Genomic DNA, 27,702 nt, shown 5'->3' on the forward strand with positions numbered 1-27,702 from the left:
GTTATGATGAATTGTTTAAGTAAAAATTAGTGGGGGGAAAAAAGAAGTACTGAAGAATGGTGTGATAAATGTATGTGTCTGCCAATGAGATTATGAGAAGCTAGAATCGTAGAATCACTCAGGTTGGAAAAGACCTTAAAGATCATCAAGTTTATCTACTGATGTAATGCAATATAACATATGGCTATGATCATTACTAGATAGCTTTTTTCCAAACAGAACCTGCACCCAAAGAATGCATTCAAAATATAGTGGATTCTTTAGGGGATCTGATGTGTTTGTTTGTTTTATAACATAGAAGCTTTGGTTTCCACTTAATGTTGATTTAGCATTTTTATGTGGGTATAAGGAGTAGAGTATGTAGCCAGAGGATAAGTTTGAAGATCCATTCTAGCAGAAACTGTGTTATGGCTTGTGTTGGATACACAGAAAAGAAGAAAATTCTCAGTCATTTCTTCTCTTGTTCTTGAAGGTTTCAGTCTACAGGGAAGCTAACTGGTCACCTGGGTCCTGTCATGTGCCTTACTGTGGATCGAATTTCCAATGGACAGGATCTTATTGTCACTGGTTCAAAGGACCATTATATAAAGGTAACCCATTAGTATTTGCCTTTGTACTTTAACTCCTAACATCAGTATGAGTTGCAGGCTTCAGCAGAAGTGATCCATATCTGAAATCTGCTAACCAAGACGGAAATTCTTCTATTATAGGTTATGAATAATGTTTAGTCTTAAGAACCACCACTTAAGTGATTTTTTTTTTTACCATGTGATGGATCATTCTTGAAAACATTGTGGATCAGATTGTCTTTAGTTCATCTTTTTTGTTATCACACCTGAGGTGGACTTCAGATGTGTGAGCTCTTAGAGAAAGATTTGTAACACTTACTCCTTAAGTGCTTTAGCAGGCTCAAAGTTACTTCAATGAATGCCTGTGTTTTAGGGTGCAGACATAGTTCCCTTGGCAGAGATGTTCTGTATACTCCCTGTAGATTTTTGCTTAAGCATTACCCAAGCTGTGAAGTGGGAATGGAAAGAGAGGTGTGTGCACCTCAGTCTGTGTGTTTAAGTCTTTTATGTGATTCATTAGCATGTACTTCTTGATTGCTCTGAGTTGTGTTAAAGCACAGTGTAGTGAGATTATGATGCTTTCTTGCATGATTAATTTCATTCATGTTAAGGAGTTTGTTCTTTGTAGCCTTTTTTCAGTACTTCAGCCAGAGTGTATCTGAACCCACAAGCTCCACTGCACATCTCCAAGCTGATTAGATAGTAGATAATTTTGCTTGTCATATTTCAACATTTATTTTGTTTTAGATGTTTGATGTAACTGAAGGGGCTCTTGGAAGTGTAAGTCCTACACACAATTTTGAACCTCCTCACTACGATGGCATTGAAGCACTTGCTATTATGGGAGACAACCTTTTCAGTGGATCCAGAGATAATGGGATTAAGAAATGGGACTTGGCTCAGAAAGACCTTCTGCAGGTAGTATAAAAATCACTACTAATGTGACAGTCGTGTTTAGTACGTTTTCTCAGGCTGTGTAAATGTTCAAGTTTAGATAACAGCTAAGGATTTAATGTTCAAGTTTAGATAACAGCTATTAAAAGGACAAGAAGGTGATGGGGAGGTAGTCAGCATAGGTTCATGAAGGAGGATAGGTTCATGAAATTATACCCAGTCAGACCAAAGCCTTTTCTGACTGGCTTGATGGATGAGGGCGAGAGTCTCATGTTGTTTATCCAGACTTAAGGCATTTTATGCTGTCTGTGATAACACACTTATTCACAGACTTGTTAAGCCTGTGAAATACTGGAGAAGTGCACTGTGAGATGAGCTAGAAACTGTCTGAACTTCAGAGCTAAAAAGATTATGACTGGCAGCACAAAGCCCAGTCACTAGTGGTGTATCCCAGGTGTCAATATTGGGAGCGATTCTCTTTAATATTTTCACTGATGCCCTGGATAATGCAACAGAGTGTAGTCTGAGCATGATTTCTGGTGATACAAAACCATGAGGAACGGCTGGTAGAGCAGATGGTTGTGCTGCCCTTCATAAGGGCTTCGGCAGGCTGATACAGAAGAGCTTCATGAAGTTCAACAGATGTCAATGCCAAGTCTTGCATTCCATAAGGAGCAACTCCAAACACCAGTAGTAGAGGCTGCTGGCCAGCCAGCTGCGAAGTGCTCCTGCAGCAAGTGTACTCCCGGACTGCATTAGGATGAGAGTTGATGGGGTGCTGATCCTTCCCATCTGCTCTGCGCTGGAGAGATGCATCAGTCCAGTGCTCCCCAGTAGAAGAGAGATGTGGACAAACTGGAGCAAGTTCAACAAAGTCCTGAAGCTGAGCTTTGTGCTGAAAGAGCTTTAAGAGGATTAAGGAACTGGAGCCTTTCTCATGAGGAAATACCATGAGAGCTGGGTCTCTTCAGCCTGGAGAAGAGGAGGCAGAAGGGGATATTGTCAGTATGTATAAATACCTAAAATAGGTGTGAGAAAAGATGATTCTGCTCAGTAGTATCCAGTGGAACTAAAATAAACTGGGCACAAACTGAAATGCAGGAATGTCAGTGGGCTCTCACTAGAGAAGAGTAGAAGGGCAGAATCGCCTCCCTTGACCTGTTGGCTGAAGACATCTGTAGTTCAGTTATTTTTCAGTAAATGTAGATATAATTTTGATTTGATCATGTACATGGTAACATAGTAGAATGCAATACTGCAGCTTTCATCTGTATTCCTGGTATTCCTGCACATGACTGTTTTAGATAAGGATCAGACCCTGAAATACAGCTGAATCTGCTTCAGAATATCAATAGTAACATTCTAAGAGAAAATAAGAAAGGAGGAAGACAAATGGTTTTCTGCTTCCCTGGTATATTTTTTGAGCAGTGTGTTGGACTTTCTTTCGCTTTCTAAGATTTACAGAAAGACTTGAAAATCACACAGAAACCATATGTGCAAATATGCATTCAAATATGCATTTGAACATATGTAGATTTAGCATTATCCCAAAGTAATTTTCTGTTCCACCTCATGGCATCTGTGCATATTGGGTTTTCTTGTTCTGTAACACTGATTATCAAAGGGGAAGAAACCCAAAGTGACTCATATAGAAGTAGCCTCATGGAAAAAAGGCAGCTCCTTACTCTGAAGAAGTAGCAGGCAAGGCTTAATGTAGGTAATTGACCACAGGATGGGAATTGGGCTTAGAACTCGGGATTTATTTTTTTTTTAGTTTCTGCTTCTGTGCTTGATCATCTATAATTCTTTTTCAGCCTATGAGAGTCACCTGCTTTCTGTTTTTCAGCAAGTTCCTAACGCTCATAAGGACTGGGTGTGTGCTCTGGGCCTGGTGCCTGGTGCTCCAGTTCTGCTCAGTGGCTGCAGAGGAGGAACCCTCAAGCTCTGGAACGTGGATACCTTTGCACCAATTGGGGAGATGAAGGGACACGACAGTCCTATAAATGCAATCTGCACCAACTCCAGTCAGATTTTTACAGCATCAGAGTGAGTTTTTCTTACCCAAAAATCTTTATTTAGTAGATCCCCCTATGGTTTTGCCCATGCAAACGCATTTAGATCTTCAACTGTGTTAGTCACTAGAAGAAGTGAGAAGGGTCCTTGCCTTTAAGTGTCAGTAACCTACAGCTATGGTGTCTGAAGTGTGGTTTGTACACTGCATGGGATTAGAAAGGTGATCCGTTGGGATGGGAGAAGAAAATGTTGGAACTTTGGTGCATATGTGTAGTTGATATATTGTTATATGAATAACAGTAACAATGCAACAGTAAAAATTAGGCCATGTGCAAATGAAATTTATTACTAGCAGAAAATTCCATCCTGTTGGGACTTGTAATACTGTGCTGAAGGCCTCCAGAACTTGCGGTATTTGAGTCAAAAGAATTCTGTGCTGTCTGAAGCTCTGGTCTGAGTGCTGCATCCTGACGTATTTCTTTGTTCTATTTCTTATTTCCTTCTCCAAAAACAAACAACAGGAGTTGCCATTTGAGGCAGTCTTCTCAATAGTAAGCACCTGAGCGAGTGCTTATGCTTCATAGTGTTTACTTCACCTTCACAGCATATATTGCTATTTAAGGAGACAAATTCCTCGGTTTTCCATCAATGCCTTTCTGAATAAGGCACCTGAATCTTTTTTAAGGAGCCTTTTTCCTCCTGCCTCACTCCCTCCTTCCCCAACTTAATCACCTAACTAGAGTGCTGTTTTGGTTTCTTGTTTTTCAGTGACAGAACTGTGAGGATCTGGAAAGCTCGAAATGTGATGGATGGTCAGATCTCTGACGCGGGAGATGCAAGCGAAGATTTGGCCAGTAACTGAGATGATGGGCATAAACAAATATGTTGATGAAGTGCACTCTATGCGGTTTGCTGCATACTTACTAAGTGAATGCTGATGACTGTAATAAGCTGGAAATAAGAGTGAACTCTTCTATTAGACCTGCTGTCCTTAAAGTATGTACTGTATGTAGGGGACAAAAACCCAAGGGTAGCATTCTTGTATCTCAGTGATCGTGTATGTATGTCTATATATAATGGCGGAATTTGTGTGCACTTGTGTAACACTTGCAGTTTGAGTTAACTGGAAGTCAGTCTTCTTTAATGACCATCTCAAAATTATAACCAGGAATATATTCAAAGAGTGCTCTGCTGTATTTCACTCACAAGTATGATCAGCTGTGTCGCATTTTAGGGTACCAGGGGACTGATGATGTCCTACTAATAAGCCTTTGATTATGACAGACGTATTTTCAAGATTTTAAAGGTCACTTACCCTGTTGTTAGGGAAGTGAAGTGAATAAAAGATGGGAGGAAGCTGTTAGGGCAGATCGCTCTGATATAACTGTCCTGCTAACAGCGAACGCTATATGATTTGTGTTAATGTTAGCATATAATCCGTGTTGACCAAAGCTGTGCAGCTGTGTATACTCCGTGCTCAGGACTAGAACTAAAATGCTCATAGACTGGTATGTTTAATTAGTGTTTGGCCTATAATCTGTAATGACTAGATGTTCTTAACGTCATCACAGAAGTTTACCTTAATCTATTTTTCTTATGGATTTGTTTCTATCATCTCACTTTTCTTTACTTTTTTTTTAATTTTAAAGCAAAATATCTTTCCTTTTTATCTAATTTTATATGCTGCTAAATGTATTTTAAATACACTGTTTTGCAAACCTTGGCAGTTACTTTGAGAACTGAACCACGTGTATTGGAAAAGCTATGTAAATAGACGGTTGTATAAAGAAAATATCTTATCATGTGCCTGTATGACTTTTAAAGTTCCTAGAATGTGGATATTGAGGGAGGATGTATAATTTAGCCAACTGCTCTGAATATTAATTTGTAAATTCTGCAGATTTTGAAAACTTGTGTAGATTCAGATGCAGTGTTTGGATGTCGGGGCTTTTTGTTGTGTGTCGTTTTTGTTTTGTTTTTTTCCCCAGAAAAATAAGAAGTCTGTAAATGACAGCTTGTGTAGGTAACACTTAAATAAAGATGTGAATGTGAACTATTTCTCCTTGTGGTTTTCTTCATGGTTTCTTCTAAACAATTCAGTTCACTTCCAAAGGCCCCTCACGTAAGCATGCGCAATGTTACGTGATGCAGTAGAATACCTTGCTGGGTAATTCAGCCCACGGGTTGGTATCCCAGCCCTGTCTTCTAGTTAGCCATTGTTTCTGTTTCAGTGGTACTCTGGAACCTTAGCAGGATTCCCTTGTACCAAGTACAGTACAGACTTCAAATGGAGTAGATATGTCCTGTTCTCAATAGATCATTTCCTACCTTATTACACAATGTCAAGCAAAAAAACCTCTGAAGCTCCTAACTCAGCTTTGAGAAGTTATTTCCCCCTCAGCTCAGCTGGAAAGCAGATGAAACTACGTACTGCTTGTGATTGGAGTCTGATTTAGCCCAGGTTTTGGCGGAAATAAGTAATGATCTCTATTGTTAAGCAACATACAAGTTAGGAATTCAAACAGTCACTGTTTGGTATTGCTGCTCTTTACCTCTCATACTTTTGAGGAATTTAAAGGGTGCCTGCACATGTGTTAATTGGGACATCACACCACCTGAGGAAATGGAGAGTGGATTAAGGCTGTTCTGCCTTAATGGACTGTATGGTTGAAGGCCTGTTGTTGCAGCAGTCTGAGTTACAGACACTTCTCTCTTGTAATGCTCGGTAACAGACATTTTGTTTTATGAGGCTATCTTGTGGGTAGCACCAATATATGGAGGGGGTTGGAGTTGAGAAGTTTATCAAGGTTTGTGGACAAATTTGTCACCAGCCCTATCTTATCTGCTTCTTCACAACAGGAAGGCCATGTGTTACAGTAACCTGAATTTCTTGGGTTAGATTTGAGAAATGTCTCATTAATAATCTGAGCAAGATAATTGAGGTGCATGTTGTGCTTTGGTCTGGTATAAAAGGCTGCAGGCTGCAGCCAGGCGTCAGCATTCAGCCATGGATGGGGTCAGGCGGCTCTGGCTCTTGGTCGCGGTGCTGGCAGGTATGTGTGTGGGACTTCTGTTTGTCACGGCACTTAAAAGTGAGATCTAAACGTGGTGAGAATAGAAGAGCTATTGGGGTGGGAGCTCTTCTTTTCACACAGAAAAGGAGAGGACAGGCATAGGCTGAACTCCACCTAAGGTGACTCTATGGGAAGGCAGCAGTGCTGGCTTGTTTTATAAGTCCAATGGTGTGTTCTGCTCTTGAGTGCCAGAGCAGATGGACTGAGGTCGCTCAGCTGCTGAAAGGTAATGTTACCTGGGATAATTTGCTTCCTGGGATTTCTTTTACCCATGTATAGTTTGGTGAATCAGTCTGGGGTCTAATAAAGAGAGAATAGAGCTAATTCTCATTGTGTTGAGAGATAAAGACAGAGGGAAGCAGCAAACGAGAAGGTGATCCCTAAATGCAAGGACTTGTGAGTTAGAAGGAGTGTGGTGATGTTTTAACTCCTCACTTAGTCCTTATTGCAGCACCCTCCAAAAATGCTGCAGAATTAAAGCCAGGGTTGCCAAAAACAAACAGGGATGCTTTTTCATTTCTATCTTTCAAGCTTCCCCTCTTTAGTTTCTGTTCCCATGGAAATTATCAGGGAAAAGGAGCACGTAGCCCCAGCTATTGAGTTTGGCTGCTCTTTTGCATTTCATTTCAACACATACTTACAAACACAGGGAGTAAACATGAGGGGAATACAATGCAAAGGCTTTAAAATAAAAATAAGAGGGGGGAAAAATAAGAGTAGAAGAAGGAATTTGCACTTTTTCCCTTGCCATTACATGCTATGGATAGGAGAAATTTGGGGAACAAGAGGTGAAGGAGGCTTCAGCCCGGGTCAGCTGCTCAGACCTGAGCTTGTTACCAAAACTTCCAGGAAAGCTTCAACTTCACACAGAAGGGGGAGGTGGGGGGGATTTCCTTGGCTCTACAGAAGCAGTTATTTTTCCCCATCAAACTTTCAGTTTGCAATATCCTTAAGAAGTGTTTTGAAGGCATTTCATGATAGAGATAAGTTGATAAGAGTCTCCCGTGAGGTGTTAATAACCTGCTCTGGCGTGTTCAGTCGTGTTGTAAGTAATGAAAAGAGCGATGCTGCATTTTATTCCTGTTGGGGAAAAAATAATAGCAAAATGTGGTGGTCTTTCTCTCCTCTGTGCTCCATCCACCCTGATGTTAACTGGCATGTGTGGGCCAATTCCACACTTTGGCTTCATACGCACCACTGTATCACACCATTGTGTCAGAGAGCCCCTCTGCTGCCATCTGTCACACACAAAATGTAATGAAATATTGGTGGGAAGGTTCAACCTCTACTGCTGTACCACCAACATCTGCCTCTGATGCTGCGGGCAAAGATGTGTCATTGAAATGCTCCTTGCAGAAAAAATGGCATCAATGCTGGTGCAGACTGTTATGAGCGAGGCATGCAGGCTCTTGTTCATTGCTTGTGATAGTGGGTGCTAATGGGGGTGGCTCTGTTGAAAAATAGAGTTTTATAACTGAGAATTTGCTCTATCAAACAGTGTTATTGTGCTTTTTGTAACTGTTGTAGTCTCCGTGGAAATAAATAGGATGCATTACTTTCAGAGCGACCTCCAAAAGCTCTGACATCACCAAGTGATGCAATTTCCTAGAGAAGCCATAGTTTTTTGTCGTAGTTTTTTTCAGTATATGCAATAATTGCTTGTGCACATTTTCTTGTGGACTTCCTTCTATGGGAAAACTCCAGACTGTGTCAGCAATCACATTTTAAGCTTCTGGGTATGCACCAGTCCATATAAAAAATGTGTGATATGAAGGTGTCTGTCATTTTATGGAACAGGGCAATTATTTTTCAAGTAGTTTTAATCTCTTGAGTTTTCATAGTATTATTAAGGTTGGAAAAGACCACTAAAATCACCTAACCCAACTGTTAACCCATCCCCGCCAATACTGCCCGCTAACCCACATCCCTCGGTGTCACATCTCCGCATTTCTGTCCTGCATGGGGACAGAACCTCTTGTTTTGCTCTTGTTTTGTTCACCAGTAGGCATGCAGCTCTGAGGACATCTCAGCTAAGGGAGTTGTAGTGTTGGCCCCAGGGTGAGGCAAATAAATCTTGGCCAAAGAAAAAGAACTGCAGAAGGTCTCACTGCTTGTTCTGTAGCTCTCTGTGTGTCATCCCATGCTCTCTGACTGCTGTTCCACTCTCAGCCTTAGGCCACAGCTATGGCTCCAGCACAGAGCAGTGCACGGTGCCAGTAGCGAGACGAGTCGACTGCCACCCCCAGCCTGGTGCAACCCAGGAGAACTGCGAGGCACGCGGCTGCACCTGGTGTGCCACTGACATCCCCAATGCTCCATCGTGCTTCTTCTCTGAGGACGGTGGCTATGGCTACTCCTTGTCCAGGAGCATAGAGAAGACAGCGAAAGGCTGGAGGTAAGCTGGCAGCGAGCTGTTGTGCCTGAGTCTGGTGTAGGAGGGGTGGCAAGTGTGTTTCTGCCCCATCTCTGGAGGCTCTCAGGGCCAGGTTGGATGGGGCCTTGGCAGCCTGAGCTGGTGGGGGACAGCCAGCCCATGGCAGGGGGTGGGGCTGGGTGGGCTTTGAGGTCCTATCCAACCCAAACCATTCCATGATTCTGTGATTCCGTGATCCACAACAACTGTGCTGGGAGCTCAGGCTTCTACTGCAACCAGCAGTCCAGTGCCACCAACTTCACCATGAGGAGGTTGATCTCAGCAAATGGGAGATTAATCTCAGGTTTTCTCTCTCTCCAAATCAGTGCTCGGTGTATTATTTCTAAGAACTGATGTAGAAATGCTGGGCTGTTTCCCTGCACCAAGAGGTGACAGTGGGACTGAGGCAGGTTTCTGTCACAGGGTGACGCTGGACAAGCGCAGCACAGTGTCACTGTTTGGCGATGACATCTCTCCCATTGTTATGGATGTGGAGTTCCAGACGAAGGACAGGCTCAGGTTTAAGGTGAGTATTTTGGGGGAGGATGCCGTTATAAGGCCAACCCCACACTAGCCAACCATCGCCCTTTCGCTGCCCAGGTGTACGACCCCAGCCGGGAGCGCTTTGAGGTGCCCCTCAGCATTGATGCTCCAGGGGTGGCCATCGAGGATGCCAACTATGATGTGGAATTCTCACCTGACTCCTCGCGCTTCCAAGTGAAGAGGAAGAGCACCGGCACAGTGCTGTGAGTACAGAGTGCTGCCAGCTCCGCGCTCTGGAGGCAGTAGGAGCGACAGGCCAAGTGCTGGCTGCTTCCTCGGGCTTTGCTGTGTGACACTGCCTCAAGCACAAACCAGCATAAACCCAGTTGTCCTCCCTGAAAATCCTCATTATTAGTAGGATATCTGTCTGTCTAATGAGTGATTATCCACAGGCATGCAGGAATGATTATCTGTTAAGCCAAATTAGCTTTAAGACCGCTAGTTTCTGGGCACACGGCTTGAAGCATTGCTGTTCTGAGGCTGTGGAAGCACTGAAGCACTGTTTTCTGAGATACGGGGTCCTGTAACACACCAGAAGCTTAGCATGAGCTCATGTGCCACTCTCCAGCTGTAGGCCTGAGAAACTGAAGCTCAGGTCCTCGGGGGCCTGCAGGCTCCAGCTACCATTGGTTTCAATGGAAGCAGGAGATGGTGCAGGTGGGTCTGGTCTGTCGCTCTGTGAGAGATCACTTCTGCATCACTCAGGTCAGCAGAACAGAGGCACAGGGCATTGAAATGTGGGCACCATTTGAATCAGAACCTTGCGAGAGTGGAGCAAATTGTGCTCTGCCCATGGGAGGCTGTTGGTATACCTGTATTAGTACTTTAGTTCAGATCAACAGCAGATGTTGAGGCAAAGTTCCTGACTACACCCACCCCTTTGTGCCTTTGTTCCTTGGCACCAACTCTACCAGTGCTGGAGCAGATGAGCCTTTTGCAAATTGCACTCCCAGGGGGTCCTTAATGTCCAAGTGCAACACCAGATGTGAACAAAGCAGGTCACATCATTGGTACGTGGTTTGTTTTTTTCCCAGGAAGGGAAAAAAAGGAACTCTTTATTAAACAGGTTCAAAAGATAAGCATTATCTGTGCATTAAATGTAAGGATGGCTTCATATGTGTGATGCGATGCAGCCTCTGGATGGCTGCAGATGGAACCACTGCACTGGGTTTTAATTAGCTGTCTGTCCTTTTAGCTGCAGCCGCATGCCGTCTCTTTTTGGGCACTGCAGCCAATGCTGTAAAGTTTTCCTCTTGCAGGCTGTTATAGAGGAATGTGTTATGCATTGCCCGATAACAAAAATAATTTAATTCCTTGTTAGACTTTATGAACAGCTTTGTGAAAGCGGTGAGCTTAAGCTGAAGACCCAGTTCTCTTTGTAATGAGAGATTTTGGCAGAGGCTCATTAATTAAAAGGGAGAGGTGCCTGCACAACGACTAGGGCTGGCACAGAGCTCAGTCCTTGTGGTGACCCCAGGTCTCAGGGTTAGCCTCTGAGCAGCACTGCTAAGAAAAGATCCTCGACAGCAGAGAGGTTGAGTGTTTTGCTTAGAGAAGGGGAAATTCTGTGCTTCTGGGGTCTTTTGTTTCACTCAAATGGCACTGGTGGTGGTTATAGGATGAAGAGTCACCCTGGCAGGAGTGCTGAGTAGCTCAAGTGAGCACAGAGAAGAGCAGTGAGGCTGGTGGAAGGGCTGGACAACATGAGTTATGAGCAGTGACAGAAAGATGTGGGGCTGAATAGTCTGGAGGAAAGGAAGCTGAATGGAGACCTCATCGCTCTTTACAGCTATCCAACAGGAGTCTGCAGTGAGGAGGGTATCAGTCTCTTTTCTCTGGTGACAAGCGATAGGATGTGAGGCAGTGATCACAAGTTGCCCCCGAAAAGGCTTATAATTTCTTCATGGAGAAGGTGGTCAGCTGTTGGAATGGGCTGCCCAGGGAAATGGCAGAGTTCCCATCCGTGGAGGTGTTTAAGAGATGTGTGGGCATGGCACTGAGGGATGTGGTTCAGAGATGGGCCTCATTAGGTCAGGTTGATGATTGGATTTTATGATCCTGAAGGTATTTTTCCATCCTAGATGATTTTGTAATTCTAAGCTGCAGACGCAGGAGCTGTAGGATGGCAGGACAGCTGGTGGCAAGCTCCCACTCCATCTGCTTGACATAAAAGCCCATCCCAGCTCTGCCACTTGTGCTCCCACTGCCTCGTCCTTTGAGGAGCAATTTATCACTGTATCCACAGCATTGCAGAGGAGAGCAGTGGAGACTTGGAGTCTGCAGAGATTCCTGAATGTGATTTACAGGCATTCCTCCCAGCTGCACATAAGGAGCCCCTGTGATAGCTGAGCCACCTGAGTGCTGGCTTCAGGAGGGCAGGATAAACCCAGAGCTTTGTAATCATGACAAGAGGGGAGAGGAATGAATTATGTCAGGGGAGAGCCATTAGTAGCTGATTGCAAACCTCATGCGGAGTCCAGATCAGGAATAAAACACCAAGTACAGCCACATTTTCAGGTAATCAAAGATAGGCTCTGCTTTGTCTGCATGGACTGAGGATCAGATGGGGTCAAGCAGGGAAATGATCCAGGTGCTGCTGGTGGGCAGCTCTTGTGCTGCCTTCGTTTCTTTTCCTTGTCTTTCCTCCCACTTACCTCTCATCTTCTCATTCACTGCTTTCATTTCTCTGTCCCATTGTTTTTACCCTCTTTTGCTTTCCTGCTGTGCTATTAGTGGTGAGGGCACGTCCTCCCCGTGCCAAGAGCAATCAGAAGCTGTGGGAGGGAGAGGTGCTGTCTCTGTCTGCCAGGTTGGATGAGACCTATTCCTATGCAGGTGGCAGATGTTCTCCATCTTGCTGGAGATGTGACCCAAAGCTGCAACAAAATGGAGGGCTACAAGTCCTAGACCTGAACCATGATGCACAGGGACTGGGGCCAGGTCTTCTGCCCCGAAGGTGAAGTTCCCAAACCTGCTCCTGTTAGCTGGCAAAACACCTATCTCGGCAGAGTGGCCCAAACAGGCCAAAAATTAGCAGTCACCATTAGTTGCATAAAGCACTGCTCATGCTATCCTAGCTGATCTTGCAGCTCTGCTAGGAAACTGGGCTGTTGTTGGCCAGGGCTCTTTGCAAATGAAAACAGGAGAGAAAATGCTGGGCTGTAATAAGACAGGTGAGGGAATGGATAGGAGCCTCTGTATTGTTAGTGGCACGCTCTCCCAAGCTGAACGCTCTTCTCCTTTCCACTCCTGCCACAAACAAGAACAGTCGCTGTTGGTGGTGGTATGAGGCATGAGGCTTAAAGAAAGCTCTGATTTCTGTAAGAACAGAGAGTAAAAGGCCACAAACTGCTTTAAAGCAGCAAAACATAACAAAGACATTCTAATTTTGCAGTGTGTGATTCCTCTGCGGGACTCGTTGCCCCAGGGCTGTGCTGACACGGGAGAGTTAGCAGGATGCACATTGATGCATAATAGAAAAATCATCAGTACAAAAAAAACCCGTTTCTGTCTCCGTGTCTCACAACATAAGTTAATTCTATGAAAACAGCCAGAAACTTCCCCTGTAAGCAGATTATTGCAGGGCTGTCTCTGAGTGACATCTTACGCCTCTGTGATACCTGGCACGGGCTGTTGCTGAGAGCAGGCTGCAGGAGGATGGGGCATTGATTTGATTCTGCACTTTAATATCTGCTCTTCGAGTGAGTTTTTCTTCATGATGTCACATGAATAATGGAGGGCAGAGCATTTTCCCCAAGCCACGTGAACACTCCCTTCTCTCTATTAAAAGTTAGGAGTATTTCGTTTGCACTTGGGAGGACATGGCACAAATAACAAAAATCTAATCAAGATTTTCCTTCATTTCCAAAAAGGCTGCTGTAGAGTTCAGCTGCTTTCTTTATTGATTGTGGTAGTAAGCATGGATGCCACTTACCGTGAAGATGTTTTTACATAGGCAAGGCTATTAGAATGATTTATAATGCTATTGTCTTAAGCTGAAGTTTTGCTGAAAGCAAAAGGAGCAAATTGTACGTGTCATGGGTAACTTGGATTTGATCCTGCTTTGCAAGAGCCGTTATTTTACTCTTCTAATCATTAAGATTTATGCTATGTAGGTGAGAAATATTGCAGGCATATCACTTATTCAAGTGTTTTTCAGAACAAAAATGAAGCATTATATATCCAGCCACTTACAGAAGATGCCCTGATACCATGACGATGAATTCAGTAGAAGAAGTAGAGCAGAGCTATGTCAGTAACAGTAAATATACCCTGCAACTTGTTTTTTACAATGTCACACTTGTGGAAGATCTGTTGCTGGCACTGCCTTTCTCCTACTCATCTTAAAAGTAAGATAAACATAAAAAATATATATTCTTGGCATACCTTCTGCAGGCCAGTGAGTCTTCCCTGTAGTTAAGAAGTAACGTGGCTTTTGTGAAGCACTGGAAACATCTTTCAGAAATCTGAGTGCAGTTGAAAACTGGGGAAGCCTGGGCTCTGCACTGGTGCCCAGAAGTGTGAGTGGGGAGAGAGATTTGAGTATCACTATGTGCATTTCCTAATGAAGTATTGTGAATTTATTCCAAGGTTCTGGAGGTTTTGTAGGACATCCCAGCTTGTGCCAGCAGCTGTCTATCTCTGAGGAATGTGGCTCAGCCAAACCCTTCAGCCAGGCAAAGCACCTTAGTATCACCTAAGACCTGATGATTCCATTTCTAAAACCAATGTCTCGTAGTCATCTCCCTCCAGTGTTGTGAAAACAACCTCCAGTGCAGGCAGCGTGGGATGTTCTACCTGTGCCCTGCCCAACCTCCTCAAGCATAGTGCTGTTGTCCATCACAGCACTGCTACTGTTTGCAGAGCTGATGGAGGAGAATCATGCAGATACCTGCAGGCACAGTGTCATTTTATGCTCCCTCCTGTTTCATTCTTTCTGTCTGTGTTTAAAAAGCAAAGAGGGGAGGGGGGAGAAACCTAATATTTCCTTTTAGTAAATCCGAGTGCTTGAGGAATGTCAGACATTGTTTTTTCATATAAATGATTGGTCTTTGCCAGCAGAACATAAGCAAACATTGCAAGAAAATAACTGAACAGACAACCACAATGCACTGAGGGCAGAGGCTGGGGATGGGAGGCAGGAGAAATGCCAGGGAAAAACCTGACCACACTCTTTTAAATGGAGGAGATACGATGGTGCCTAGAAAAAATGCGAGAGCCATAACCTGTGTTTTTTATGTGTTTGTTAATGCTGTATTTAGTGTGTAGTGCTGTGTTGGACAGAGGTTGATAGGACCGTGCTGATGAAGAACCATGGCTGAAATGGGGCTGCAGGATGGGACCCAGTTCTGGGATCTCATGCAGACACTGAGCTCATGGCAGTGCCGTGGGGAAATGCATGGCATATATTAGGGTCTTTCCATACCATTGCAGATTTGCTGGGGCAGAGGGTTTGTTCACAGGGCTGTGGTTTGCAGCACTTCATACCTTCCTGTCCAGAGGAGGGGCTGGCAAAGGGGAAGGAGCACTTCTAATGCTATGGTAGCACTGTGCTTGGCGTGGGAAATGTCAGTGCCACAATGCAGTTGTCAGAAGCCTCTCACAGAAAGAACTGTTTTCCAGGGACTGGGCCTGGGTCTCAGGAATACTTTGTGTGCATTAGCCTTCCTATGAGAGAACAGCTTTATTTAGCGCTGTTCATGGATAGAGAAGGTGCTGGAAGGGAAGGGGAGTTGCTGCTGGTGAGCAACAAAGTCAAAAGTTAAATGCAAATAATTATTCTTCTTCCTTATCAAAGAGGCCATGTTTTACAGATGGCACACACCCTTCCGCACCGGTGTGTGACTTAGGGCTCATCTGGGATTATAGCAATAGATTGTGCCCACCTTTGGCAAGCAGAGACAGAGGGTCCCTAAGCAGGTTGGTGGGTGACAGGCAGGGCAGTGTGGTCCCCTCACAGCGTGGTGTGTCCTCTGCTACTCCGATTTACTGGTTAAATTGATCAAACATTTAATTTTGTCAAAGTCATTGACAAAAGATCATTAAAAGGAGAGTTATACCACTTCTACGCTCTGCCGCTTTGGCTCATTTATTTTAATTAGCTGTAACACATTCATGGTTAAACAAGGCTCGAGAGGGTGCTATCTAAATGTGGTACTCATGGCACACAGCACCATTAATGAAACACTTCTCCACAGCTTGACTATGCCCTCCCCCATCTAGATTTCTGCTCATTATAGCACTGGAGATAGGAAACAGAATGCAACACCTAATTAAAATGTGAGCCTGTGTCCACAGACGAGTCAATAGAAATAAAGGTACTAGGCTGGTGAGAGAAGCAAGGGAAGATCCATCACAATATAAACATCTTATTCGAGCAGAGTCTGGAAGGCACTGTCATTCTGCTGCACTCCACATAAAATTGGAGTAACAAAAGCATCTGGTCCTGATCAAGCAAGGCATTAAAAAGTTAAAGCAGATAACAACCAAGTGCCTGTTGTTCTCACTATGCATTCTGAAGCCCACTGTGTAATAACAATTTTTAGCCTGCCCCATTGGTTGTCATAGAAATAGCACAAGCAATGACTTATTTTGGTAATAGGATTATGGATAGTGTCTTCTCTTATTTCAGTTGTTCTTTTCAAAATTATACTGAGGCATTTTACTGTGTAAGTAGACAAGATGTCTGCAGCTGCTGCAAGGTGAATTTGATGTGTATTTGGTTAAGTACATCAGCACGCATAGAGCTCAACATTTTTCATATTGTTACTCTCCAAAGTACAGAAATATCATAAATAACTGGATGTGTGCTTAAAATGGTGCATACCAAGGATGAGCAAACTAACCATGTTTCCCTCCATTTGTCCCAGGTGGGACAGTCCCCTGGTTGATATGTTTTTCTCCAACCAGTACCTTCAGATTACCACAGCTGTGCCATCCACCTCGGTGTACGGGTTTGGTGAGCAGGAGCATGTGTCCTTCAAACACAACATGGACTTTGTTACCTACGGCATGTTCAGCAGGGACCAGGCACCCACGGTAATTCACTTCGGGCAGCGCTTTGTCCTGGGCTTCTATCACAACAAGGCAGAGCTGAGGCAGAGCTCTGCCCAGGGAGTGCATGATAACACTGCTGATGGGAGCTGATGGCTAAGACTGAATGTCGTGTGTACTGCAGGTGTCATAAGTTTTAATTAAATGACAAAATCATAAGTCGTTTTGAGGAGAATTTGATGCTTCTCATTCGAGTCTTTCTCGTGGTGCAGTACTTATCAGAAAAACAATGTTTTATGTATCAGAACCTTGAGTCAGGAAAGCATTTAATCTTGCTCCCTGATCGATCCCCATTCACCCAAACAAGTTGGGCTTCAGCAGGATTTATTAAAAGTTTGGCAAAACTGAGGTCAACGGATGATGAATAATGTCACTACAAGAGCATGTTTTCCCTTGTCTTTTCAGAGGGTTTAGCAGAACACAGAAGGTTGTGTTGAGAGGCTATTAAGGAGCACTGTATTGAGGCAGAAAAGCAGCTCTTGTTCTATCAGTTTGACTTCACACCAGTTTAGATGAAAAAAATCTCCAACCTTTTGAAACAAGTCTCTAACTATGAATGAATGAATTTTCTTGTCTTTGAATACGTACCTGGCTAACCAAAACTCTGTAAAAAATGGCAAAAAATAACTATACTTAACATGTTTCTTTTGTTTCAGCCGCTTGCCAATCTCTATGGCGTTCACCCTTTCTACATGTGTGTAGAGGACGACTCCAATGCTCACGGTGTTCTCCTTCTGAACTCCAACGCACAAGGTAGGCAGATGTGCAGATTCCCTATGCAGACTGCATATAGAAAGGCAGTAAATTAGTAAATACAGAATCAATAGATAAATAAATAAATAAGCTGTTTCGGAGATTGCTTTTTTCAATGTGGTACAGTACAACAGAATGCTGCATAATGGAGATTCCAGTAATTGCTACAAAGTTTTCAAAGAGATTCCATCAGAATGGCTGTGAAACGAGATAAGGCGTTTTCAGGGAAAATATATGATTATTTTTTTAAAAAATAGTTGCATATACAGGAAAGGGAGAAGGTAGAATAAATTTCCTCTGGGACTGGCATAACTGAATCAAATCAATTTAGGTTAGCCCTGTATTTTGTCTGCAGCAAGTATTTTGTGTGTTGCCATGGTCACCTTACTGTGTTAATCCAATAGTATAATTTCAGAAAAGGGGAATCTTCATTCAGTCTATAAAATCAGCTTCCCCTGGCAGGCAATGACTTCCAATAAGAAGATTAAAATAGCACAGAGGAACCCTAAACACAAGCTTGTGGTTCCTTGCGATATAAATGAAACAGACAAATGATTCTGAGCAATCTGTGTGGGTTTCTGTGATTTATTGCTGCATGAAGCCAATCAAAAGATGCAGATTGCAGAAAGTCTGGACAATTCCTAGCCCAGGTACAGGTCCTGTGTGCCTGTCTGGTCACATGGTAAAGTGTCAGGGAATGACCTCCATGCACCTCTACCTGGGGGGCACACTAATGCTTGGAAAAAAGCAGCGTGCTTATGCCAGGGTAAGTTTGTTCTGAGAACCTGTTTTTCCCTTTCAGATGTTTCTCTGAGTCCAAACCCATCCTTAACTTTCCGCACTATTGGAGGGATCCTTGACTTCTATGTCTTCCTTGGTCCAACTCCTGAAAACGTCATTCAGCAATACACAGAGGTTGGTAGGAAGTGCTTAGGGCCATGTGGGGCAGTGCCTTGGAAGGAGCTCCATCGGTGCTGGGTTAACAGCAGGCAACTCAGCCAAAGCTTGGTCCTGCCTCTCATACACAGTGACAGCTGATGTGAGGGCAAACAGCAGAAAAAAATCCTATCATACATCAGTATTAGAGGAAGACTAAGGAGAGCACAAACTGTTATCAGTAAGAAAATAACAGAGGATGGACTGAAATGCATTTTTGCTGAAGCCCCCCTTCTGCACAGTTGTGCTCAGCTACTAGGCATGAAACTTTAAACAGGGGAACAGTAGCAGGCTTCTTGTAGTGAGAATGGTGATTGCTTGCTCCTTGTTTCCACTGGGAATACGGCGCTACCTTAGTCTGCAGAAGATGAACATTTAGAGGCAGAGAAATCCTATAATAGGAACGGAATACTTGAACAGACCATCAAAGGAGGCTGGAAATGTCCCCTGCCAGAAACTGGTAAGAACAAGTTGGCCAAATATTGATCTGGATTTGCCTCAAAGCCAGATGTTGATGTTGTGTGACGGTGTGCTGATGTTCAGGTGCTCCTCAAACCTTCCTTTCATTGGTATAGTCTTATTATAATACATTCTTCTGCTCCATGATTCTCATTAATCAGTACATTGAAAAGTAATATGGAAAGGCTGATAGGCAGAACATTGTTAGGAACTGATAAAAAACCAATTGTAAACAAAAGCCTTCCCATCAGTACCTGGTCTACACTGTTCATTACTACAGCGGAGGTGTTTCCCTATTGCTCCACCTCTGGGATTTTTCCATAAGGGAAAGATAGTTGTGTATATCACTGGATTCTGATTGTGTTGCCCACTCTCACAACATATGAACACTATCTATGATATAACCATCCAAGCATGTGGCTGATAGTGTAGTTTTCTCCTTGTTTTTCATTTTGTATTCTGCTGAGGGTGGTGGACAGATTTTCCAGCCCTTTCCCTTTTGTTGTCTCCTTGATTTGCATGAATCAGAGAGCTTGTGAGAGGAGGAAACAACAATGAGGAGCTTAGTCTGCTCTATTAACATGATTAAAGCAGCTGTTTTTTCCCCTTAGTCTAAATCAGCCTTCTTCTTTTTATTATTATTTTTATTTTTGCTTCATTTGCATGCACAGAAAGAGCCCTCATGATTGTTTTGATCTGGTGCAACTTCTTCACTCTGGGGCTTCCAAAGGCTTCTTGATGACAGGGAGGTGTCTGGCAGCAGTCTGACTGCTAGAAGGCAGGATGAAGGAGATTGGGGGTGATTTGAGTTGCCCTTCCCTGGTCTGACACTGACTTTTACCAAATGTGTGGGCACCTTGTGTTTTAGAGCTCTTGGGTGAAAATGGCCAAAGTTTCAAACCCTGCTTGAAGAGGCTTCTGCACCAAGAGATGGTTTGTATTGCTCCTGCTCTGCTGCAGAACTGGGAGCAGGAGGCATTAAAAGGATGCTGAGCGCAGATGGGAATGTTTGGAAGCTTTATTGCTGCTGGACTACTGAGGTGTAGAATGAACTTCAAAGGCATCAAACCTGTGCTTAGCAGGAGAGCTGCGTATTGATTCTGGTCCAATTAGTCTGTGTTTCACTAATGAAAACTCATGTATCTGCATTTGAGAGCAGAGATGTGGAAAAACCTTATTTACTCCCGTCTCACAGAGTATAGCATAACTATTTGCTTTTCAGCTGCCCAGTGTTTTCCAAATAACTGAGAATACATGAGGAAATTGCTGGTTTGGGAGTGTATAAGCAGTTGTTACCCAGCGAGAGCTATCTGTACAAACATGGCAGGTGACAAGTTCCTCCTGGTCACCAAATGCAGCTGATGCATTAACTGGGACCATGCATTAACCAGCTCTGTTTTAAGCAAGGAAAGTGCTGCTTTACTTCCTCCTCTCAGACCTGTGAGACAGTTCTGGGTGAGGGGACCTCAGGAGCTCTCCAGTCCCACCTCCTGCTTGAGCAGTAACACGGAGACCTGCCTTTTACTATATGGCATTTATAATTTAGTTCACATCATCCATTTGAAATGCCCATAGTAATAATGTCATCTGTCCAACAGCCCAACACAGGGAGAGGGAATGCTGTTCACCTGCTTCCTGGGCACGGCTTTTAGCTGCTCACTGAGCTTTGCTCTCACTGAGGAGACCTCCTAGATGTATCTGCTCTCAAATACATCTGAGAGAGCTTCAGAAATTACATAAGGCTAAGTTATGCAAACCCGGGTAAACTGACAGTGAATTTATTAAACACCACTCAGTTATTTATGAACCAAGTGCAGGAGGAATGGTGGTATCAAAAATAGGATCTTTTTTTCTACTTCTGCACTGCTGTATCTTTTTTTTCCTCCCTTTTTGTCAGTTTGGATCCTCCATATGTTTGCTGTTTCTGCATTTCTCATGTTTTCCTCCCTCAGTTCCCCCTCTATACCTCATTTACCTTTTCTGATGCTTTGCAAGTCAGTTTTGCCTATCAGATTTTCTCTGTGCACTGCATTTTGTGTTCATTTGTATGCAGAATGCAATCTATATGAATTAACTAGATCCTAAATATGTAGCAAATCCAACCCAACTTTCAGGTTTGCAGAATCTCATCTCTGCCCCTGCCAATCCATCTGCACGTAGGTACCATATGCCACTTACTTTATCAGGAAGCTTCAGGGGGATCCATTAGAGAGAGTCCAAAGTATAATTAGAAGAAAGAACATTTGTTTTCCCAGCTGCCCTGTTTTCATCCTTCCTCTTCAGATGTTCTCTTCATTCCGATTACGCTTACCGTAGCTGCTTCAGCCTGGCCAACCTGGGGAACTAATTGCTTTAAAAGTTAATATCTTGCTTGCAAGGTAGATTTTCTTCCATTTGTTTAACTGTAATCCCGAACTCCTCAAGGGATGCTGTCACAAAATACCGCTTTGCTTCAGGGCAGCTCTGAGGTCTGAGGTCAGATCTTGGCTCTGCAGAGCCAAGGTGCAGCCAACCCACATCATTCCCCAGTGCTGGGGACAAGGCAGTGCCCCAGGGGAAGGCCCTGCCTGGTGTCTGGATGGCCACAGCCTCATCTCTGCCCAGCTGCCAGTTCAGCACATAGGGCACTCAGTGCAGCACAGGGTGGAAGTTAATCCCCATCCAGCTCTTGGATTTGGCATGGGAGATGTCCCAATCTCATCAGCACATCCAGGAGAGACCTGAGACATTGCAGGGCTCCCTCCAACTGTGTCTGGACTGATGGCAGCCAGCTCAGAGGATGACTGTGTGCTGGTCTCTGTGCCATGCAGGCATCTTGCCAGGGCACCGGGCTCTGCATCCAGTAGCAGGATTAATATTTATCAACTGTTTTTCCATCTTCCTCTTATCCGAGGGAAGAAGCCAGTACACAAACGGTTTTGTTTCATCAGGGAGTTCTTTTGTTTTGTTCTGCTTTTTTAACCTTTATTGGAGAGGTCATTCTCTGTTTACTGTCGAGAAAACATGGGCAGACTGTGCAGCTGTTTTTGGAGCACAATGGTGGGGTTCACAGGGATTATCTTGCAGCATGGCTGTGTTAAAACGAGTTCTGCTGCCTCCTCGGATGAATATGTCTGTGATATGGTGAGTGCAGTTGTGATAGAGGAGCAGACTTGCCCTGAAGGTGCTGTGCTGGATGCTATAGTGCTATGCTGCAGGTGCCCAGGGGATAATCCTAAGCCATTTCTTCTGCCCAGCTCTCCACAGGAAACACCAGCAGAGCTGGAAGGATGGTCTGAGGGATCAGGTGCATCTGGGGAGACTGCACTGCGGTGGCAATAGCACATCTCTGCCCATGGTGTCCCCATATGTGATTTGAGGCCACAGACATCTGTCCAGGGCCTCTCACGGCAATGGTGCAGTGCCAACCTGCTGGTAGCTGTGCTTACTTCTTCTCTTGGCTTCATTTCCAGCTGCACACAGGAGGCAAGGAGGCTGAAGAGGGTTGAATCTGGTGGAATGGGACAAGGAATAGGCACATGAGGGGTGCAGTGCTCAGCCAGGACTCAAACCATTAACCACCAGGCGTTCTGGCCGCTTACTGCTTGCCTTAGGCAAGAGATCCCAATCAGTGAACATATACTGTGCAGCCAAATCTGTAATGCTGAGTGTATGAAGTTGACCTGTCTGTTCACAAACCATCCTCAGTTACAAACATGTGACCCTCAGCGTTCTCCCCTGAAGTGCTCAGGGGCATTAAAACACCCACTGCTTTTCCTCGATTTATTTTTCTGTCCACTGCAGCTTGCAGTTCCCATCACCTCTACAGTCTGTGACATCTTCTAGAGCAATTTTAAGTCCAGCTGCCCCTGGTCAGATTCTGTACAAATTCATGAAGGAAGAGATATCTCTATGCATTGAAATATCTGGAAGGCTTAGCTATGCAACTGATAGGAATTGCTAGGAGTGTATCCTTTTATCTAATTAAAGTTGATGGATTTTAGCTGCCAATATTCAAGTTTTATTCTTTTCCACTTCCTAGCATAATTAGGTATGGAGATTCATAAGGAAACAAGGGAGGAATGGTTACTTAGCCAAAGGGAGTCAATAGCTGTGACTGATTAATAATCATGGGTGCTTACTAGCTACTAGACTTTCATGTGTTGCCTGCAAGGGTCTTAGAATCACCGAACAAAAGCTAATTTCATGGGACCTAACTGTTTAAAATGGGAATGTGGCTTTTGAAATATCTACCCCAGAAAACAGCAGTGTATAGCAATGAGACAAGGGAGGATTTCACTATCTTTCTCAAAGTGACCTGCAGTTGTTTGATGCCCCAGCAGCTTCCCTGGCAAGCAGACCAGGATACCTCGCACATCCCTACCTGCAAACAAGTTCACTCATGCAATTTGCAGCTGAATTACATGGAGCAGGTGGAAATCAAATATTTATGGAGTAGTTCTTAACTCATAACTGTGTTTCAGTTCAGAATTTTGATGGAGCAAATGGTAACTCTGACCTTGAGGGGATTTGTTGACACCTGGCAACCCATTGCTGTGGGCCAGCAATATCAGCAGTCAGTCATGAACAACTGGATTTCATCAGGGAGGTGTGCAAATATGATTAAAATTTCAGAGAGTTCAAATAAACATCAGATGAATTAGTTCAGCTGGATGTGGCAAGAGAAATCAGCAAAGCAGACATTGCGTGCAGTGCCAGAGATTTGCTGTCTGTTGACCAAAGGGTTAGGTCCACTAGGAGAAACTGCTTTAAAGCCCGTGTTAAAGCGAAGTATATTATACATTTTACAATGAATTATGTGGTGCAGTGAGTTGACTGAGAAAGTAAGGGGCATTTCAAGTGTGTGTGATACTTGTGTTCTGGTCTTTGTGGCTTAAATGAGCTGGGAGCCTCTCCTGGTCTTTCAGGATGATTAATCTCCCTAAAATCTTCACCTCAGCTTTTGAACTTCTGTATTCCTCATTCCTGCTCTAGGCCATTGGACGCCCGCACATGCCTGCCTACTGGTCTCTGGGATTTCATCTGTCCCGGTGGGGTTATCCCAGCCTTGATGTTGTAAAGGAAACTGTTGAACGCATGCACCAGTATGATATCCCCTTTGTAAGTAAGAATCTTTCTCCATTTGTGCTCATTTCGAAATCTGAAATGAGATGAATAAAATTATATTAGGGAAAATGTGATGATCCCATGAATAGAATCGTAGAACAAAAAGATGTTCATAATCTGTAGTGGATTCACAAGCCATTTCTGCACAATATCTTTACAAAGCTCAGAAGAATGTTTAGAATGGGCTTTAAATATGAGATTTAAGTGCTGCTTCTGGCTGTGTTGCAGGCAGGTTGGGCTTGGGTTTGCTTTAATGCTGTGATAACAATTTATTGGTGTATGGCAGTACAAGGTGCTGGTATTTTAAACACAAACTATGGCAGAGCAGACAGATATCACTGCCAAGTAATTGCTAACCTAGGACTTCCATGTATCCATTTTGTCCATTGCTGCCACAGAAATTTATAGGGGCTTAATTTGGCCTCAGTCAGTTACAGTGATTATAATCAGTCTCTTAGGTCTCATTTCATAGGTTAATTCCTCCCTAGGAACATGGTTGCACCCATTCTGATTTTCTTTTTAAAATACATCAACGTTTGCTTTTAAAATGCTTAGGATGTCCAGCACTTCGATATCGACTACATGGATCGTCGCCTGGACTTCACCTATGACAAAATGAATTATGCAGGTCTGCCAGAGTACATCAAAGAGCTGAAGACAGAAGGAATGCACAGTGTCATTATTCTGGTAAATTAAAAACATTGTTAATTATTTTTCCATTTATAAGAACTATTTGCATCACAGTGCTCATGGCGGTATCCAGGTGCTAACGCATACATGCTGTTGTGGAACATATTCTATTTTTGTCATTTATTGAGGAGAGCTGAACAACAATTTCTTGCAGACGTCACATTTAAATGTGCTGCATTTATCACATACCTGTGTGTGCCAGTATTATCTCTTTACCGTAACATCAATTTTCTTTCATTTATTCCACTCACCTACAAAAAAAAATTGCCTCTTTTCAGGTCTGAGTTGAGATAGCATTGCTTTAATGCAGTTCTTTTTCTGATAATGAACAAATGAATTTAACGTGCAGACAGAAATAGCTGAATAGTGGAAAAGATCTACTCACAATCAATGAGTATAGCTGGTAACTATAAATCACGTTGCCTTTATGTTTTCTTTTCATCTGAATTAATGTAAGAGAAATCTGTTTGCACAAAACAATTTTCCATCGAGGGAAACTCAAAAGAATTAATTTGAGCAGAAGTGAAAATCAGAAGTTTCCATTTTCCCTTGTCAGATTTTCCAGCAAGATTGCCATCTCCCCCCAGCAGCCCCCATACATGTCCTTGAACTGAAATCACTTTCCTTTCGAAGTAAATATAGAAAATGTTAGTGGTGGTAAAGAAACTAGAGGCGAGAAAATTAAATAATAGTCTTTGATGAGTCCATAAGACATTGCTCTGCAGGGCCCTAATGCAGCACAGTACTGCACAGCCTGGCTAAGTCAGGGGTGGTAGCATGACCTCCTATTTCTGTGATGGGAAAGTGCAGGGATGCTAAGACCCAGAGAAAGGAGCAAGTGGGCACAAAGTGCTGCTGAAGAGAACAGAATCATGATCTATTCACTGTGATCACTAGGGACAGGGTTAGAAAAAAAAGTAACTTAAATTGCAGCTATAAGTAAATAAATAAACATATATATATAATGTACAGTAGGTTGAAGTGACCCACAGGATGCAATGACCCTGCAGGGACATCTCCAGTTCTTTTCTGCTGCCATTCCCACCTTTTATTTTCCAGCCTAAGTGGTCAGCTTATACCTTTCATTAGGTTCTTATATAGCTCAAATTGCCAGTCTCACATCCTGCTGTTTGTGTTCTTGATATACTTATTTGCAGAAGCTTATTTTCCCTCAGCCCTTTTTCTCCAGTTTAAATGAACAACGCTATTTTACTCCATTTTCATGGGGTGTGAGCTTCAGATCTCTTTGTAGTGGCTCCTCCTCACTGGTGCCTGGGTTTGGACGCAGTCTGTCTAGTAAATACCTGGATTTCACTGTCTCCAGACAATGTTCCTCCAGTGTTTGGAGAATGGCAGTCATATTTCCCTAATTCTATCAAAAATGTCTCATATGACAAAGATCTGCATCACTTTTGCCTCCACTATATTGGTGGCTAATCTTTGTAATATTACCAGTTAATCCAGATGAATTGAGACAGATCACAGATGTTTAAGCCCTAAGCTGATCCAGCCTTTTAAAAATAAGGGTCATATTTCTCCCTTGATCAATGGTAGTGTCTTCAAAGGCTTGAGGGGACAATACACTGAACAGCAGAGTCCAAATCTGTGGGATTATGCCTTTATTACCGGTGGTGGTATGTTAAACCTTTCCTGAAGCTGAGGTAACCAGGAGCTTCTGCAGTTTCCCAATCTAAAAATCCCAATTTTCTGTCAAATAGCAAATCAGAAGTGTCTCCCTGGTCTTGTTTTCCCCCCTAGATTTGTTGGGAAGTTTAGCATACTGCAGAGGGTGGGCCAGGCATTCCATTCTTGGAGGAAGCTTCCATCCTTGGAGGTCTTAAACACTAACATTATTAAGTCACTTTGATGGAGACCAATTTCAATAAAAAAATAGCCCCAAATTAACTGGATACATCTTTGTAAGTAGCTTGAGAACATGTACTTGAGCACATACATAGACAGGAGTGAGTGCTTTCTCCAATTGCTCTGCAGTTTGGGCTCCCTCCATCTTTCAACACCTCTCTAAAGATCACCTAACCTCTTAGAGGTTAAACACCTCAACATTTAAACACTGCCTGCTTATTTAATGAGTTATCTTAAGTTTGTGAGACATGAATATAGAGTAAAACACTGAGTTTGAGGTAGCTCTTGCCCTTTGGTAAAGACATGGTAATCACTCCTTTCTCATCAAACTTAGGATGTCTCCAATTGTTTCACACTTTCTGCTGTGTAGGAAGCTACAAGGATGAAGTCACATTATAATGGGTGAGGTACATTATCTTCTTACTTGGTGAACTTCCACAGTGCTTTCAAAGCACTTTCAGTTCCTCAGAGCTTGCTGGAGCAGGGCAAGTAGGTGTTGTTATATAAATCTGAATTCAGTAGTTAGGCAGATACAACGAATGTAGTAATCATTCTTCAGTTATACAATATGTCCATGTGAATACTAACAGGAGCCCCTTCTCTCCCCCCTCAACTAATCTGTAAACAAGGAATGTCTTTTGCTCCATGTCTTTAGATACACTTGTCATAAAGAGCACAGGCAAGATCCAGTTTGCTGTCCATTTCTGAAAAGCTCCTGGGAAGTCCAGGTTGCACTCCTAGTGACATTTTTTGCCTTCACTTTATTATATACAACTACCATTACTTCTGTCAAATTTTGGCTGTTACTTTTGTTAGTGATCTCCATCATTCCCATTGGTTGAGTCAGGAGCTGAAACAATAGGAAAAGTTTTGTTCCCCAATGAGGAGAGCCATGCTAACCGCAATCAAGACAAGTATAATCGAGTCTGATACAGAAAGAACTATTTTCTGTTTAGATCCCCTTTGGCAGTGACAGTAATGAGTAAGTTGCCCAAGTGCAGCAGACTGTTGGCTACCTCATGTTGATTTCAAGAAATGTGCTCTGATTGCTGTCACTTCATGTCATGTAAAACCTCCAGTGAAAGAGCTGTGAATGGATTCCGCTCATCTCTATTTGGTCTGCAGCTGTTGCCTCACCATCCAGAAGCCTAGCCCTCATTGCATCCAGTGCTGAGAGCTCTCCATGCCTATGGCTACTTTGGTAGCAGCGGGGCTTCTCTCAGTGTAGCCCCTCAGCAGTTCTCTCTCCTTCTGTCTTTCAGAGGCAACCTGCATGTAAGGGAGATTTTGCACAAATGTCATTACTTTGTCATCATTGCTGTGCTGAATAAGGTGC

The 27,702-nt window shown here is 43.4% G+C and overlaps 2 protein-coding genes across 21 annotated transcripts in view; both read left to right on the plus strand.

Annotated features, from left to right (window-relative positions):
• The window catches only part of KIF21A (kinesin family member 21A), a 74,059-nt gene extending 68,530 nt beyond the window's left edge, over positions 1–5,529 (plus strand). For all 20 annotated transcript variants that reach the window (XR_014932912.1, XM_015851680.3, XM_015851626.3 and 17 more), the window contains 4 exons: positions 473–590; positions 1,317–1,487; positions 3,310–3,509; positions 4,245–5,529. Coding sequence is in view for 19 of the 20 variants with exons in the window: in XM_015851680.3 (XP_015707166.2) it covers positions 473–590; positions 1,317–1,487; positions 3,310–3,509; positions 4,245–4,338 (583 nt within the window). In the remaining variant the exon portion in view is untranslated. The remainder of the gene's footprint in view (positions 1–472; positions 591–1,316; positions 1,488–3,309; positions 3,510–4,244) is intronic.
• Positions 5,530–6,483: 954 nt separating this feature from the next.
• The window catches only part of LOC107308092 (sucrase-isomaltase, intestinal-like), a 46,575-nt gene continuing 25,356 nt past the window's right edge, over positions 6,484–27,702 (plus strand). Inside the window, exons 1-9 of the mRNA XM_015851689.3 lie at positions 6,484–6,529; positions 8,720–8,945; positions 9,387–9,489; positions 9,564–9,709; positions 16,376–16,544; positions 17,216–17,312; positions 18,115–18,227; positions 23,682–23,807; positions 24,369–24,500. Coding sequence (XP_015707175.2) covers positions 6,484–6,529; positions 8,720–8,945; positions 9,387–9,489; positions 9,564–9,709; positions 16,376–16,544; positions 17,216–17,312; positions 18,115–18,227; positions 23,682–23,807; positions 24,369–24,500 — 1,158 coding nt within the window. The remainder of the gene's footprint in view (positions 6,530–8,719; positions 8,946–9,386; positions 9,490–9,563; positions 9,710–16,375; positions 16,545–17,215; positions 17,313–18,114; positions 18,228–23,681; positions 23,808–24,368; positions 24,501–27,702) is intronic.

The sequence above is a fragment of the Coturnix japonica genome, chromosome 1 (genome assembly GCF_054131305.1).
Source record: "Coturnix japonica strain WE chromosome 1, WE-NBRP24, whole genome shotgun sequence".
Taxonomy (NCBI): Eukaryota; Metazoa; Chordata; class Aves; order Galliformes; family Phasianidae; genus Coturnix; species Coturnix japonica.